Consider the following 14905-nt stretch of genomic DNA (forward strand, 5'->3'; position numbering starts at 1 on the left):
GACGGCTGTCACTGCTTCGGAAGGACCGGCCATTAGGGGAGAGATGAACCGAGGCTATTCCCGTCTGTCGATCACTCCGGTCGGGGATCCGTCGGCGATGGATGGACTGACCCTACTCTTTAGGACTGGTTCACTTCGGTTACAGATGGAAGTTATGCAATATACTGTTAATGGTGGGTTACATTATGTTGCTACTAGTTAACCACGACTGACATGCTGCATGCGAGGTAGTATTAATCCTCACCCTCGCTAAGCTCTTCCTACAGCAAAAGGCATCCTTGACCATCCACCCCCGTCAATTACGGTTTGTCATATAATTATATCCCCGGTCAAACATGAGCTTGGCCTCGCGCGTGTGCTCATCCAAATCTTCCGTGGGAAGTCGCAGCAGGTTGTTGTCTAGCCCCTGACGCTGCTCGTAATTGCCATCGCCGTTAGGGAAGAAGACCCGCGAGTACATGGCCAGCACTAATCCCGCATGGTCGCCCTGCTTCACCGACTCCAATCCGCGCTCATATCGACTTTGGGAGGGTTCCTGTTCGATCGTCCAACTGTCTGCCGTATCGCCTGTCACTCGGAGCCAACTTGCCAGCATGTCTCGCTGAGTGAGCAGGAAATCGGAGATGTACATCGGCTTGTTCCGCCACCGACTCATTGTCAGCTGGTCATCTTGTTCGTCTTCTGGGAGCACAGGAAGACTCAGAAGGGTAGCCACGGCCCGGCCACACTGGGCCAGGGTGCTGACGTTGACCTTGGTGTTGCCGTCGTCGTTCAGGATGAGCTTCTTAGCGGAAAGATCGAAGCCAAATGCACTCGGCCCCAGTACCAGGCTGTGCTCATACCAGAACCCACAGATCAGTGCGGTCCACGCCATGCCCTCGGCCTCGATGCCGGCCACGAGGTCGCGAAACCCTCCCCAGTTGAGACCGCTGTCGGCTAACGGCGGGTGCGTGACATCACAACCCCAGACATTAGGCATCACATGCCGGATCCCAGCTTGAGAAGCAGCTTGCAGCAGCTTTGACTGGGTATCGCGAGGGGTCCGCACTGAGAGACTGATGATCAAGCAGTCTTGGCCCTGAAGAGCGCGCACCAGGCTGGCCTCATCGTCGTAGTCCACAGTAATGGACTGGACGCCGGCGGGCACCTGGCTCGTACTACCGATGCGGGTCAGGGCTGTCACGCTATGCTGTCCAGTCCGAAGCAGTTCCTCGGTGATGGGCTTTCCGACGGTTCCCGCGGCCTGGCAATTGGACCTACGGTTAACGATGTGGATGGTAAAGTTTGGCATAATGCACTTACTCCGACGATAGCAATGCGTTGAATGCGGTTGCTGAACCCAGCGAGTTGGTCCTTGGCGTATTGGTTGGTCATGATGAGGAATACAGATGAATTTCTGTTCACAAAGAGGCTGTTGAGTTGAATCTGCTTCTGCTGCTATTGTGGCAGCAAATGGGCGATTATATATTGTCGCAGGATTCCCCGTCATACTAGTGACCGGGGATTAGAAGCATTATCTCCGCCATGGCCTCGGTGTCAATAGTATGGTCGCCCGGAGTTAGATGAATCAGCAACCTTCTCTTCCATGCAGTGCTTAACAAGCAAAACCGCAGCTCAGGGATAAGTGGGCAGCTCTGGGGCGCGGGAAGAAGGAGATACGGGGTCCGATACCCCGATCTGCCCGACATGGAGCGAATCTCACCTCATCGATAGGCTTGCTTACTTGACGAGGGAGCGAAGGAGTAGAATCCTTCCGATTGGCGATGACTATTTGACGGCATAATTAGTGATCCCTGATGATGTTTGATAAGCATATTACTATTATCAAGTTGAGTATGCCGCTACACAACGCTCCTTCTGTCCCTGTTCATGTCCCAGCCCTATTACCATGAGTTATCTCGTGGAGGTCTCCACCCAAGCTTTGAAATCCCGATTGAATGATTCAAACCCTTGGCGGGTATTATCTCTCCACCCCGCAGCGTTGGCCAGCATGCCCTGACCCATGAGAAAGCTGAGCAGTCCGGTGAATCGCTCTTCGTGAACGAGACGTGTTCGGCTCGCTTGGCCAGGCTGGTCTGTCGGAGCGCATTCAAAGCTGAAGCGATGCTCGCCTGTAAAAATTCCGGGGATCGAGCCCACCCAGCTGAAGAGGTCTGGGCTATTGGCTCGAACGGTGGGGGTGAATTGCGACTTGCCGTAGTTGACAGTACATTTCAATTGGTCCCCAGCTTGAAGGTGCCCGGGAAGCTTGTCATTGACCGGGATGATGTGCTGTATAAAGCCGGACGGAGAATAGGTGGGCAAAGCTGCGAAATCCAGGAACTGTTGCGCGGATGTGGTCAGTTTGCTGGTACACTTTGGGATTGCAGCAATGGGACGCACCTTGTCCCGCACTACCTCGGGAGCGGCTGCAATCTCCACGCTGGTCGTGATGGTATGCATTGGCTATATAGCTTTTTCTTTTCCGAAAAAAGCTCGCTATGTTCTGACAATGATGAGCAGAGCTTCAGGTATCGGCCAGGCCTTTATAGGACGACTCGAGCGGGCGCACGGGATGCCGTGTCCGAAACCCTCATCGTTGCAGACCCTTTGCGGCTTGGATGTGATGCCTAGTCTGGCTCAAAACCAACAACAAGATAGAAAGAAAGTGGAAGAACGGAAGCGGAGGTTTGAAATATATCTAGTCCGTTCTAGCTGTTGAGAAGACGACTCTGAATGCTCTGTCTTGACATGGCGTGGCTAAGAGAAAAGATGATCAAACCTCCGGGATTGTTTGGCCATCCATGTCAATACGCTTTCTGCCTTGGATACTTGTTCACCAAACGACTCCCCAGTCTCTAGAAAGACATGAAGAAAGGATCACCGGATTTGGCAGCACATTCCGAGCATCCTTAGACATATAATTTCATGGATAGGGGCACAGGGTGGATTTCCGACCGTCGGCCGTTTTCTCTCTCCTTCTCTCCGCTCGGGATATGATTTCCGGGCGGAAGGGTTTTCGTGTTTTTCCATGCCTTCATTAGAGTCATTCTCGCTTTGACTGTGAACTGCCATTGTGAGTATTCTTTCTTATGTTCCGACTATGCCTGCTACATCTAGAAGTCAACGGTCCCTTCGAAAGCATGTTACCACAGCCTGCATCCCCTGTCGTGAAGGGAAAGTCAAGGTAATTAACTCCATCCCCGTCGCCCAACCACCATGATCACCGATTCTCATTTGCGATAGTGTGGAGGAGGTACCCCAACCTGTAGAAACTGCGCTATTCGAGGCAAAACCTGTCGCTACCGACAAAGCGATGACAAACGGAAAGTCCCCGTGCGCCCGGCCGTGGCCGTGCTGGCACGCCGGGTGGACAGCCTCGTCCACTATATCAAAGAGCGTGGCCTACCAGTTCCGCCCATCGACGAGGAGGACCATCGTATCTTGAAAAATGTTCTTGATGCTTTGGAGCTGGGTTGCGAAGACCTTCCCGCAATCCCAAACCACACCAGCCCCCGGAGAGGGCAAGATAATAGTGTCAATATTAACATCGGGCCCACTACGCCCGCGTCCATCAACAGCGGCGGTCCTCCCACTCAGATGGACGAGATCCATAGCGTAGGGCCATCCCACCAACTGACTGTTCCTCTGGATGCTCCTGATCCCTTGTGCGACAATAAACGGACGAAGTGGAAGGGCTCCACTGTGCAGGGAGGACCGAAGGAGGACGAAATGGAAGAAGATGGGGACAGTGACGACGAAGTCACTGACCAGCTCTCCTGTCGACTAGGGAGATTGCAAGTTACCCACGATGGTCAACTTCGATACTTTGGTTCCACGTCCAACTTAACGCTCCTGGACGCACTCGTTGATGTCACTCCGCCTATCGCCTTTCCTCGGGATGCGCCCGAGTTGCTAGAGAATGCCAAGCTTAATCAAAACGTCGACGAAGCATTCGAAAAGCACCTCATTGAGCTCTTCTTTGCTTGGCAGGATCCCAGCTTGCATGTAATTGATGCCGAGAGCTTCTGGCGGTCTCGAACACAAAGTCGTGAGGAGGGGCTTGTCACGCCATATTATTCCCGAGCCCTGTCGGACGCCATGTGTGCCCTGGGAGCCGCCTATGAGCCCAAATATCATCCCGACTTTGTCACCTTTCCCCGTTCACTGGCGGAATACTTTGGCGACCGGGCCAAGCTGCTAGTAGAACTTGAACTGGATAACCCGTCAATTGCAACCATACAGGCCCTGGTTATCCTCAGTAATCATGAGGCATCCTGTACCCGGGATACTCGAGGATGGCTATACAGTGGTAAGCCTTCCCCTTTTCCGGTAAATGGCATGCACTGGGGCTGACGAAGAAGGGATGGCCATGCGTCTTACACTGGATTTGGGGCTTCATCTGGAGATGGGCCCGTATGTGGAAAAGGGAATCATTCCCCATCAAGACGCCGAGGTGCGCCGCATGGTATTCTGGGGGGTCTATTTGAACGAGCAGTAAGTGTCCCCGCCCTCTTCTCCTGGGATAACCTGCTTACTATCCAGGTTCTGGGGATTTTATCTGGGCCGCTCCGCCCAATGCCGGATGGACGCCGTCACGGTGCGGGAGCCCATGTCTCCGAGCCCGTTTCCTACCTCGACCTGGAAGCCATATCCCGATCAACTCGGGAGTAATTTTCCTCCAATTCCCTTTAACCCACTGTGCCAGGAATGGGTCTCACTCTATGAAATCATGCTCCCGCTCACCGACGTCTTGTAAGACACCGCCTCCAGTAAAGAAATATGCTTGGCGCTAACGGTTACTTCCAAAGATACGGCTGTTCAGAGATCTCTACTCATGCCCTGCAGGAGCTGGCTTCGACAACCGTTGAGAAGTTGCGAATGTGGCAGGTTAACCTCCCAAAAGAGCTTACGGTCGATGAAGGGACTCATACTGGTTTCCGATCGCCATTGCCCCATGTTCTCACCCTCCAGTAAGTCCTGCCAGGATCTCTTGTTCAGTTTCGGTCTCAAATCTGACAGCTATTCAGTATGCAGTACTACCAGTTCATGATCCATTGCCACAAGCCCTACATCTCGCGACGCCATATACAGCCCCAGCCTCCTCAAGGTCCAGGCTCAGGCCATGCTCGAAAAATGTGCATCGAATCTGCAGTGGCCATCGTTCAACTGCTCGGCCTCTATGAGCAGGCCTACGGCTTTGACAAGACCAGTATCCAGATGGTTTCATTTGTATTTTCAGCTGCACTAATATTGATCTTCAACACTGTTCCCGCTAGAACCACGTCTCGAGATCAACTCCTGGTGAACCATCTCAATACTTGCTTTCGGGCCCTTGACCGCATGGCTAGCTGCTTCGAGAATGCCCGACGCACCAGCGTTTTCCTGGGCACTTTGCGCCAACAATGGCAGATACGCCGGCAGAAACGCCGAGCTCTCGGGGGCAAGTTGAACCTTACGTATGGCCGTGCGCAGGGCCTTTCGGAATCATCGGGGTGGAACCGGGAAGATACTGAAGGGCCCCCAAACATGCCGTGTAAGCCTGTGCTCACAGAGGGTTCTTCTACGGGACTAGATACTGAACTTAGTGATCTCGTGCCATACTACTCTGTGATTACTGATGCATCCACATCCACAGTCGATTTCATGGCACCCAATCTTTGTAACATCCTGCTCAGTGAAGGGATCCCTCGCGCATTTGTTTGAGTTGAGGAATATGGCATGGCATCTGACCTGTTTGGTATACGCTCCTCAGTTTCTACGAAAGCCTCACCATCTTGCAGAGGATGCACTATGAAAGCATCTCATGGCATCATGCTTCCAATCTCATGTTATTGAGCTAGGGAAACTTGATTGCGACTGTAGCCGCTCGAACAATACAGCTGGAAGAAACGATGCTATGCGAAGGCACCCTTATCTTCTTAAGTTGTAATCGTTTTGAAAATGATTTGCAATGGTTGTACATAATAGGGGACAGAAGTATCCGTCATGAACGCGTCAACCTGATGTTAGGGGTACCCGTTATACTATACCAAAGGCAAGGACTACTTGAAACGTATCTTCCCCGCTCCCTGTTCAGGTGGCCCCAAAAGAAGTAATGCCCTATGGGATAGGATGTTAATGCCTTTTCCACATGGTAACTTGTCCCGATTATAGAGCCGGCTGTCCACAAGATGGTAGGACGGATTTGTGCTCAGGCTGGAACAATAGAAAAGAGTGCCTACAGCTTTCTTTACAGTTAGGCGTTGCTGCAATACTTCATGATGGAATGGGCATAACGTCAGTCACACAATTCAGCTTCAAGAGGCAGTGGTCGAGCACCTTTGTAGTGAAATGCATTTGTTGGTCAACTCTCTGACACCGTCACCATGATCCCAATACGATGCCCCGAAAACGAGCCGAAACTTGTACCTGTGAGATCATTCAATTCTCAGATTTACTGCCACACACGTTTAACTACTAAACTGCATCTGGTGCATGCGCTCGGAACTACTATATCAAGCTACATGCATATCAAAGCATGCAGGTAGCGAAACGCCCAGAATTCGGCTTCCTGCAAAACACCGGATTTGAACAGAGAATGTCAGAACGTGTATCCTGCCCAAATCCAGCTCATAAGATGCCAGTAAACGATCAACACGCATACTCTTTGAGTTCCTGAAGTATCATCCAACGTTGCAGTCGATTCCACGGTTTTAAGGTTTGGCTAGTAATGAAAGGTCACAAGGATGTCATAATAATCAACAGCCGTTTGTGACTTTCTTTTGCAGAGTTGGGATTTCATATAAATATTTACAAGTAAATAATTTGTAACTATCCAACATTTGAAGTGGAAATCCATGATTGATTCAACTGTTGCGCGCAAGACAACCCAGATCTCTGAACTACATTTTGATCAACGACCGCTGCATCTTACCATCCGCTGAAATGAAGAAGAACCCTCCAACACAGGACGTTATTCTTCAACGGTTACATGGCCATACGTGCTTCATACCGGATCTTCGGTCTCTGATAAGGAATGAACCCGGGGTCAAAAACAGCAACCATACTTTATTAGCACTATGTGTTAATGACTATATAGATAGGTATGTATCTCACATCACAGTAGGGACCTTTACCAGAAGATTACGCTGATGCCGGTGACCTTCTCAGTCTCTTGCCCGGAGATCCAGCCAAGGCACGCAAAGTAAAAGCTTCTGATTTCCCACTATTAGCCTGTCTTTGGTGGCCACATACATCATTCAGAAAGCTGCGTGTCTTGGCATTTCTAGTTGTATGGCTAATTGTCTGGGACGACGAACTGGATGGGGCATCCCAGTTGACGGCGTACAACCTGAATATGGGTCAGCAGTTTCGGGACGAGACGCGTCAGTATATCGGTAGCAGTTTGGAATTGAATTCGGAACAATCTGATCATATTACCGACAATATAATTATTTGCGGGTTTAGTCCAATAGCAGATTTCATCCGAGAAGAGTATGACGAAGGTATGTCAGTTAGGCAGAGCGGATTCCTACCACGTATGACGAGACTGACGCTATATAGAACATAGGCTCACATTGGCAGAAGAGATCATGTTTGTCATCGACATGTCCAAGGTTGAACAAGAAAATCGTCTTGGAACCGATATACCGTCAATCGACCAATACCTGGCGTATCGGCTCGGAACAAACTTGATGGGGGTGATATGCGCTGCAACAGAGTATGTCAGCACCACCGACCGTGCCATATGTATAATATTGATTTATGATATTTGAAAGGCTCTCCACGCACCTGCGAATCCCTCGATCAATGACACGTAGTCCGTTGGTGAAGGACATCTGGCACGAGACGAACCTTATTATCGCTGTGTGAGTACATGTCAAATGGAGTTCACAATTTCCTGCTAATCTATGCTTAGCACCAATGATATCCTGTCCCTCAAGAAGGAGATTGTCAGTCATGGAACTTCTTCACTCAGAAAGATGTATACTGACGCCAAACCTGTTTAGCATAAAGGAGAAGTATACAGCCTGATACCTATTCTCCTCAACCAGGCGAAATCACCGCAAACCGCCATCGACATCTCAATCCAGATTCTCAAGGATTCATTTGCGGACTTGGACCGCATTGAAGCTGATATTGTGGCAAGGTCTGACCAAATGCCTTTGAAATTCTTGATCGAATCATGCCGCCACTACTGCGCGGGCTTCATTGAGTGGAGGTTCGTGAGGCCTTTCCCAGGATATTGGACTGCCTTTAACGCTAGGATATAGTCTTGTTACTCCACGATATATGCTCTCCTCGCTCCCCATAGATCAGACAGGGGCTATGATCTTGATCTTTTAGAATAATTTCTTGATTCAACTGATCTGGTGGTATGTATCTGCACCCAAGAGTTCGTGTAATTCAATACGTCGGTAGATGGCCACATTGGAGTATTTGGAAAACAAAGAAACAATGGCAGGAGTGTGCAAAGCAGTTAAACCCTCTTGTTATCTTAGTGAATTAGTCTCTTCTATACGCACATGATGACTTTGGAGGCTTTTTCTATCTGTACTATGATATATACTGGCAAGCTCTGGAGAGCATGTCCACCAGGTCTGGAGGATTTGAAGTACATCAACCACTAAACAATCTGGCGCGCTACCTGTAGATGAATTGAAAACCGGTAAACGTTTGACAACACTCCCGGTGACAGGAATTATCGGAAGTAATCTGAGGCCTGGCCGTCTCACAGCGAATGTCTATTGTTGTTGTTGTTGTGCACCTTCTACAGAGCTAGTCCTCATCCAAGGGCCGACAAGGCAAGTCTTGGTTTCCTTTGATGCGGTTCAAGGTGTGTCTACATTTGTTGCCTTGGCTTCATGGTGATATCAAAAGAGGCAAAGAAGATCATCGGGAAAATTAGACCTGAAATTGATATAGGGAGCCGGGATATCCGCGCTAACCAGCCGTGGGCATATAGAGAACAGAGAGTTGCTTCTTGCGCGTGTGGTTGGACCTACTTGATACAAATACTTGCATAAGGTCAACCGTTCCACTGAAGATGCCAGTGCCGCGCACCATTCTGCAGCCCGCCCTTGCGGTGCCTGAATGTATTGCAAGTTCATTTTCCCCCCCCCTCTTAGCGGTTTTCTTCATAACAACAATTTGCATCGTACCTGGTAGTCACAAGAGACTTGGTAATGGTGTGGTCTAATACTGCCAGACCCTTGCTTGAGTTGATTTTCAGAGTCACAACAACGTCCAAGTCGTCACTCTAATTACCGTTCGATTATATAACCCCATCGTATTGATCGTACGGGCCGTATTTGGAACAAAAGACGATCTAATAAGCTGGCCCTCAGCGCTGAAGCAAAAGGCGTTGTCATAACGAAATCATGTGAACACGTTCATCGCCGCCCCCTTACGTCCACAGCTGTTCTCTGTTTTCTTCACTTAGCTTTAAAGGTTTTCTTCCTGCATCTGGCCTATGCCCAAATGAGGTAGGCTTAGAAAGATCGCGTCACCGTATGCAAGACGCCAAAAGTAACGAACTGACCCGTCTTGCGATCACATTAAACTTCATTAGGTGCCGAGTTTCAGGTTGCAGGCATATGTGCCGGAATGGAATCAGCGTAAGCCGTACTCCAAGCTGGAAGACGTGAGGTATTTGATTCGTCTGAAAATGAGAATATTAGGTTGATCAATTGCATCACTAACTGCAGGGCGCTCAGAGAGTGTAAAAGCTCCTGGGGAGTATCGGGCATGACACTACGCTAGGTGGTTTCAACATTTTCAACAGCGAATTTAATTTCGCACTCAACGAGCTCATCGTTTCAAGTGGACTGTTATGGAAGTTATTGTTATCCGCAATTGATTACTGAGGTAGCAAGGGCGAATCCCCCTTCGACGAATAGGGTGTTCATCTACAAGTTTATGGGTTATCAGGTTCACTATTATAGTTCCTATGATGTAGGCCACCTGTCTCATCCGTACGGTATAAAAGAATTTACCATTCATCGCAGAAGGCTTCGAGAACCCCAACCCGTTCTATTAATCATTTGTACGTCTTTCTGTTGCAGTCGGAATATGCCTACTAAAAGTTTGAAAGTGGTCATTGTCGGAGGGTCCATCGCGGGTTTACTTCTCGCCAACGCTCTTGCTCGACAGGGGATTGACTTCGTTGTCCTGGAAGCTAGGTCGGAAGCTGCACCATGCGATGGAGCGGGACTATGCCTTTTGTCGAGCGGAGCGCGTATTCTGGACCAGTTGGGGATGTTCGAGGACATCCAATATCACGGTGGTCCTATTTCTGTCCAGCGCATCTGGCGAGATGACGGACAACTGCTTGGGCACACCGAAGGCTTGGCCCTAATTACCGCCCGGTATGTCACAACCACGCGTTGAACACTTCCACAATGTGACATCCCATCGGTTTACGGTCGTAACATGCCTGGCAGTAGGTTTGCTAACATGGTAGCAGGCAGGGTTACCCTGTGATTTTCATTGAAAGACAACGCGTTCTTCAAGTCCTTTTTGACCATATACCAGACAAAGGACGCGTGCTCCTCGGAAAGAGAGTCATAGAGATAACATCATCGGACGACCAGGGGATAGTTATGTGCTTGGATGGGAGTACGTACCAGGCGGACATAGTTGTTGGAGCCGATGGGATACACAGCATTACGCGCAGGAAGATGTTAAGGGATATTATCAGCGACAGCCCAAAATCGCATATAATGCCTGAAGCTCTTGGACGAGGTAATGCGTCGTATGCACATTCAAACCACCATGCTTACAGTGAGAACAGTGTTCAGCGCTCAGTATTCTGCGGTTTTTGGAATCTCCAAGCCCACACCGGGGATGAAGATCGGACATTGCAACAGGACATTTGCGCATGGCTTTTCATTCTTCAATGCGGTGGGAAGAAATGGTCAAATATTCTGGTTCGTATTCCGTGACATGGGAAAGGTATATGGCGAAAAGGACATACCTCGCTTAGACCAAAGCAAGATAGAGGAAGATATGGCTCCCTTCTTTAATAAGTATGTTGCAGAAGGGGTGCGGTTCCGGGACATATTCGAGAACAGAGTCCGTTGCTCCCATGTGCCTATCGAAGAAGGTTTCTTGAACCAGTGGGTCTGGAAGAGATATGCATGTATCGGAGATTCAGTACACAAGGTACAGTGATGGTCCTACCCCAATTTTCATTGCTGATTCAAGGCACAGACTACTCCTAATCTGGGGCAAGGCGGGAACGGGGCGATGGAGAGTGCCGCGTCCCTGGCAAATACAATCGTTGCTATGGCGCAAGCCAGCATATCCTCCGACCTATCCCTTCCTCGGATTTCAACCTCCTTGAAAGATTGGGCTGGATCCAGACAGCAACGCATGAGGCTACTCTGCGAGTTGGGTAACGGCTTTACGAGGCTCGAAGCATTCCATACGCTGAAAGACAGGGTTGTAGGTTTCTACCTCGGTAAATATCAACTAGACGCAATAGCAGATATCCTGTGCGAGACCACTGTTGGCGCCGAGAAATTGTCATTTCTCCCACCTCCTCAGAGATCATTACAGGTTACAATGCCATTTGACACACGAAAAGGCATCCAAGCTGCTACCAGAACGAATTCACTAATACTGCGTTCTCTTATTGCGATTACCATAACATTTGCAGTTCCACCCCTTCTGCAGCACTACATTGCTGGCCGCATCGTTGATCATTCGCCTATTTTACATAAGCAGAACGGGCTAGCATACGAAGATGATGGCTCTTATACTTATCATAAAAGCACTGAGACTCTAGCAGCAATGTCACGAATCGCAGACCTCGGGGTGCTGCTAACAATTTGGGCTGTGGAAAGCTGCAGAACAGGGAACATTGCCACTTTGATGTCATTGTAAGTTTGACAAAGGCTTATTCAATACGGCGAGAGAACTAACTATTCCATAGCTCCCTGTCCTTCTCTGTGATTTCAGGAATACTTGGAGGGACCCATGTGGTAGCTCCTCTATACTTCTTAATATATGCCATACAGTCACCGGTGTCCAAATTCGAAACGCCAGATCGTCGCAGTACGCAACTCTCTTATATGAAAATCCTGATTCCCTGCCTTATATCATGCTATTATATTCCGGGGTTCTGGATCACCTATGCAAACCCTTCAGTGCGAAGCAACTCGGCTTTTATGTTCATTCTACTACCTGCTTTTTTCCGACTCCTTCATGTCCAAGTATCGTCTTTACTCAGAGGAACAACAGTGAAAGAGCTTATTGAAACTCCGAACGTCGACATGCCATATATTAGAATAACATATTACACATGCGCTTTACTATCCGGGGCCATGTCCTTGCTATCGAGAGGTTGGGTATCACGGTCATTATTTGGTTGCGTATTCCCAATATCACAGCATATGAGTCTAACAGTATCTACCATACATGTCGACCACGAAGAGATGGCGGGGTTTGTATGTGGCTTGATATGGGTCACATTCGAGTATATGGACTTAAGCTCCAGCGGGATGATGAGCATGCCCTGGCTCTCGTTCATCCTAGCAGGCACACTCATCAGTCTTATTCTGGGTCCGGCAGCAGCCTTGATGCTAGGATGGGGTCTGAGGGAAGAGTACTTGGCAAAGCATGCGGCACGCCGCCTAGAACGCCCACTGGTTTTGTCAGCAGCTGTTGGAAGTCCAATTTCAGGTTGAGTTTGATGTAGTCACCCAGCCTTTAGGGATACTTCCTCTCTTGAGTGACAAAAGCCAGGGCGCGGAACGCCCGCATCCTTTCGTTCCCATGTACGGTCAAGATAGTTACTGAGTGGCGCTTCTCTCTCCGTCCACTTTCATTCTGCAATATGTGCTTTTGGTTTCGTCCCTCCGAGTTGCAGCACACAACCGTCAATATAATGAATATAGTGCAACTGTCTCATGATATATTTGAATCAACGAACAATGCTACCTAATCTTTGTAAATGAACAAGTTTAACTTGTACTTGAGGTTACATGCCAGACGAGGCGTACCCGCTACATATTCAAACATCTGCAATCTAAGTCTCTTCTTACTTCCCAAATTTGTTACTTGATGTCTATACCTTGTATATATTCATATGAGATTCGAAGACAGATTTGACTTTTAACTCCAATCCCCTTCCACTATTAAGTGCTTTGGGATTGTATCAAAGCGGTACCACTGCTGACAGACCTCCTGACGTCACAATACAGTCTTTGAATCGTGAAAAAAAATTCAATGTCAATGAACGAAAGTCAATACCTCTAGTATCGTGCTGTCGACGTATTTGGCATGGTATGAAAGGAATTACGTGAAAGGGATTAGACAAAGCGATACTTGGGGGCTTTTGAAATGCCCCAATAAAATGGCATGCTTTGGGTAACTATATTAGGAGCATTTTGTCTGTATGTATATGAAGACCGAAAGTAGACTGGAACTTTGAAAAGGGAAGGAGGAGGGGCTTGACAGAGTACCCTTGCTCTGTTAGCGTGCACGTGATGCTAGCAAAGCCAAAACCCCCGTGATTTGAAATATCATCACAATCTGTCGACCTGGGCAACAACATCCCTTTTCTGTTACTTGCATTCACGCTGTGAAACCCGAAGCCTATACATTTCCCTGAATGAATCATCCAGGTTGATGCATTATGAGGCACTTGGCGTGGAAAACTTAACACAGCACTTTAGACATGGAATAGTGCACAATTCATCTGACTGTCTCCTTACATACTTCATTCAGGCCCATACGAGATTATGACTTCAAATTTCCCCTTACGACGAGCTACATGATGTCCCATGGTGAGGAAAGTAATCCAGTGGGTTATCATTGCTGTTACCTGTTAGATGTACATATATCTCTCATCGTCACTCGCAAATTATAGCTGTTTCCAATAAGATAACTTTCTACAATCAAGTGCTCTGAACATGACTATTTCGCGATCATTTTCTGGTGCAGCTATGCGCCGCCCCCTGTCTGAATGTGAAAAGGTACTGAACAAGTTGTGTGTTAGGTATCAATTTTTCACTCCAATCAATTGGCAGTTATTATCTGTCGCAAGCGGTTTCCTGTTTGTGACAATTCTATTTCTGGCAATGATAGCATGCGGCTTCATACCACCGCTCCCTCCAGCATGGGGTGCCGACAAGGTATACAATCACTACGAAAGACACAGAAAGGGAATCCAGGCGGGGGCTGCAATGTTTGTTATCTGCTCCGGATTATGTCTTGCTTATGGAGCAGTGGTATCAAAGCAGCTTCGATTGATACGAGACGTAGACCCAATTCTCGGCGACTTGTCTCTTGTGGCTTGTGGGGTAGCGAGTGTCACCTTCATGATGTCCTCTACATTCTTAGGACTGGCGACGTTTCGGGATTACGGGCCGGAATTGGTTTTACTACTGAGTGATTTGTTTTGGTTCACCCTCATCATGCAATGGCCGCCGTTTTGGATACAAAGTTGGACCATAGCGTGGGCAATTCTCTCGGACCAAAGTTCCGACCCTGCCTTTCCAAGGTCCTTAGCCATCCTCAACTTCATCGCTCCTTTGGCATTGTCCTCGGCCACCGCCATCCACCTTCATCAGCATGGACCATATGCATGGAATGGCGCATTGACCTTTTGGCTTGCTTTTGTTCTATTCTTTGCCCAAGTTGGGCTTGATCTATTCACTATGGGTCGGAACATTCTTAGAAGCCGAAGATTGCAACTCGCTGAACAGACGAACTGAAGTATCACTTATGAGTATGCTTCCCAATTTCGGGCCTTCCTGAGGCACTGCTTGGCAACAAAATGTCCGATAATCGAATAGAAAATTGATTATCTGGCTTGTTGTATGCCCTAGCTATTTGTGACACAATCACAGCCGAGGGAATGATATTGAGAGACGAGCGCAAATGGTCTGCTGTAAAAGTCCGGTGATACTTCGGCCACCGCACATGTGTCTATGCAGGA

General features: G+C 48.6%; 7 protein-coding genes across 7 annotated transcripts; 5 read left to right on the top strand and 2 right to left on the bottom strand.

The window, feature by feature from the left end:
- Nucleotides 1-161: 161 nt before the first annotated feature.
- BO85DRAFT_476969 (aromatic alcohol reductase) lies at nt 162-1469 on the bottom strand. The gene is made up of 2 exons (XM_025662809.1): nt 1303-1469; nt 162-1243 (listed from the first exon to the last, which is right to left on the bottom strand). The coding sequence occupies exons 1-2, from the start codon at nt 1372-1374 to the stop codon at nt 296-298; spliced, it is 1020 nt and encodes a 339-aa protein (XP_025517307.1). The 5' UTR covers nt 1375-1469; the 3' UTR covers nt 162-295.
- Nucleotides 1470-1799: 330 nt separating this feature from the next.
- Nucleotides 1800-2490, bottom strand: BO85DRAFT_395107 (SRPBCC domain-containing protein). The gene is made up of 2 exons (XM_025656946.1): nt 2383-2490; nt 1800-2322 (listed from the first exon to the last, which is right to left on the bottom strand). Exons 1-2 carry the CDS (start codon nt 2440-2442, stop codon nt 1894-1896), a joined length of 489 nt encoding a protein of 162 aa, XP_025517308.1. The 5' UTR covers nt 2443-2490; the 3' UTR covers nt 1800-1893.
- Nucleotides 2491-3071: 581 nt separating this feature from the next.
- Nucleotides 3072-5963, top strand: BO85DRAFT_468002 (fungal specific transcription factor domain-containing protein; the record flags this gene model as incomplete). The annotated part of the gene is made up of 6 exons (XM_025662227.1): nt 3072-3166; nt 3252-4291; nt 4344-4476; nt 4525-4734; nt 4791-4952; nt 5010-5963. 6 exons carry the CDS (start codon nt 3072-3074, stop codon nt 5683-5685), a joined length of 2316 nt encoding a protein of 771 aa, XP_025517309.1. The 3' UTR covers nt 5686-5963.
- Nucleotides 5964-6906: 943 nt separating this feature from the next.
- Nucleotides 6907-8307, top strand: BO85DRAFT_512254 (terpene synthase family protein; the record flags this gene model as incomplete). The annotated part of the gene is given in 7 exon segments (XM_025664645.1): nt 6907-7068; nt 7088-7466; nt 7525-7681; nt 7740-7829; nt 7880-7913; nt 7971-8182; nt 8235-8307. 7 exon segments carry the CDS (start codon nt 6907-6909, stop codon nt 8305-8307), a joined length of 1107 nt encoding a protein of 368 aa, XP_025517310.1.
- Nucleotides 8308-10032: 1725 nt separating this feature from the next.
- Nucleotides 10033-11847, top strand: BO85DRAFT_512260 (FAD-dependent oxidoreductase; the record flags this gene model as incomplete). The annotated part of the gene is made up of 4 exons (XM_025664646.1): nt 10033-10332; nt 10431-10704; nt 10754-11124; nt 11173-11847. 4 exons carry the CDS (start codon nt 10033-10035, stop codon nt 11845-11847), a joined length of 1620 nt encoding a protein of 539 aa, XP_025517311.1.
- Nucleotides 11848-11921: 74 nt separating this feature from the next.
- Nucleotides 11922-12797, top strand: BO85DRAFT_512266 (uncharacterized protein; the record flags this gene model as incomplete). The annotated part of the gene is made up of 1 exon (XM_025664647.1): nt 11922-12797. A coding segment is annotated over one exon (729 nt), but the record flags the coding sequence as incomplete, so codon positions are not given.
- A 1248-nt stretch (nt 12798-14045) lies between these two features.
- On the top strand, nt 14046-14681 carry BO85DRAFT_369213 (uncharacterized protein; the record flags this gene model as incomplete). The annotated part of the gene is made up of 1 exon (XM_025655907.1): nt 14046-14681. One exon carries the CDS (start codon nt 14046-14048, stop codon nt 14679-14681), a length of 636 nt encoding a protein of 211 aa, XP_025517313.1.
- Between the last annotated feature and the right edge of the window lie 224 nt (nt 14682-14905).

Source organism: Aspergillus piperis (genome assembly GCF_003184755.1).
Source record: "Aspergillus piperis CBS 112811 unplaced genomic scaffold BO85scaffold_6, whole genome shotgun sequence".
Lineage (NCBI taxonomy): Eukaryota > Fungi > Ascomycota > Eurotiomycetes > Eurotiales > Aspergillaceae > Aspergillus > Aspergillus piperis.

Coding starts and splice junctions, on each gene's coding strand:
- BO85DRAFT_476969 (XM_025662809.1), bottom strand. CDS start 1,374: ATGACCAACCAATACGCCAAGGACCAACTCGCTGGGTTCAGCAACCGC. Junction 1,244..1,302: donor AACGCATTGCTATCGTCGGA/GTAAGTGCATTA, acceptor TCCAATTGCCAG/GCCGCGGGAACCGTCGGAAA.
- BO85DRAFT_395107 (XM_025656946.1), bottom strand. CDS start 2,442: ATGCATACCATCACGACCAGCGTGGAGATTGCAGCCGCTCCCGAGGTA. Junction 2,323..2,382: donor CCGAGGTAGTGCGGGACAAG/GTGCGTCCCATT, acceptor TCCGCGCAACAG/TTCCTGGATTTCGCAGCTTT.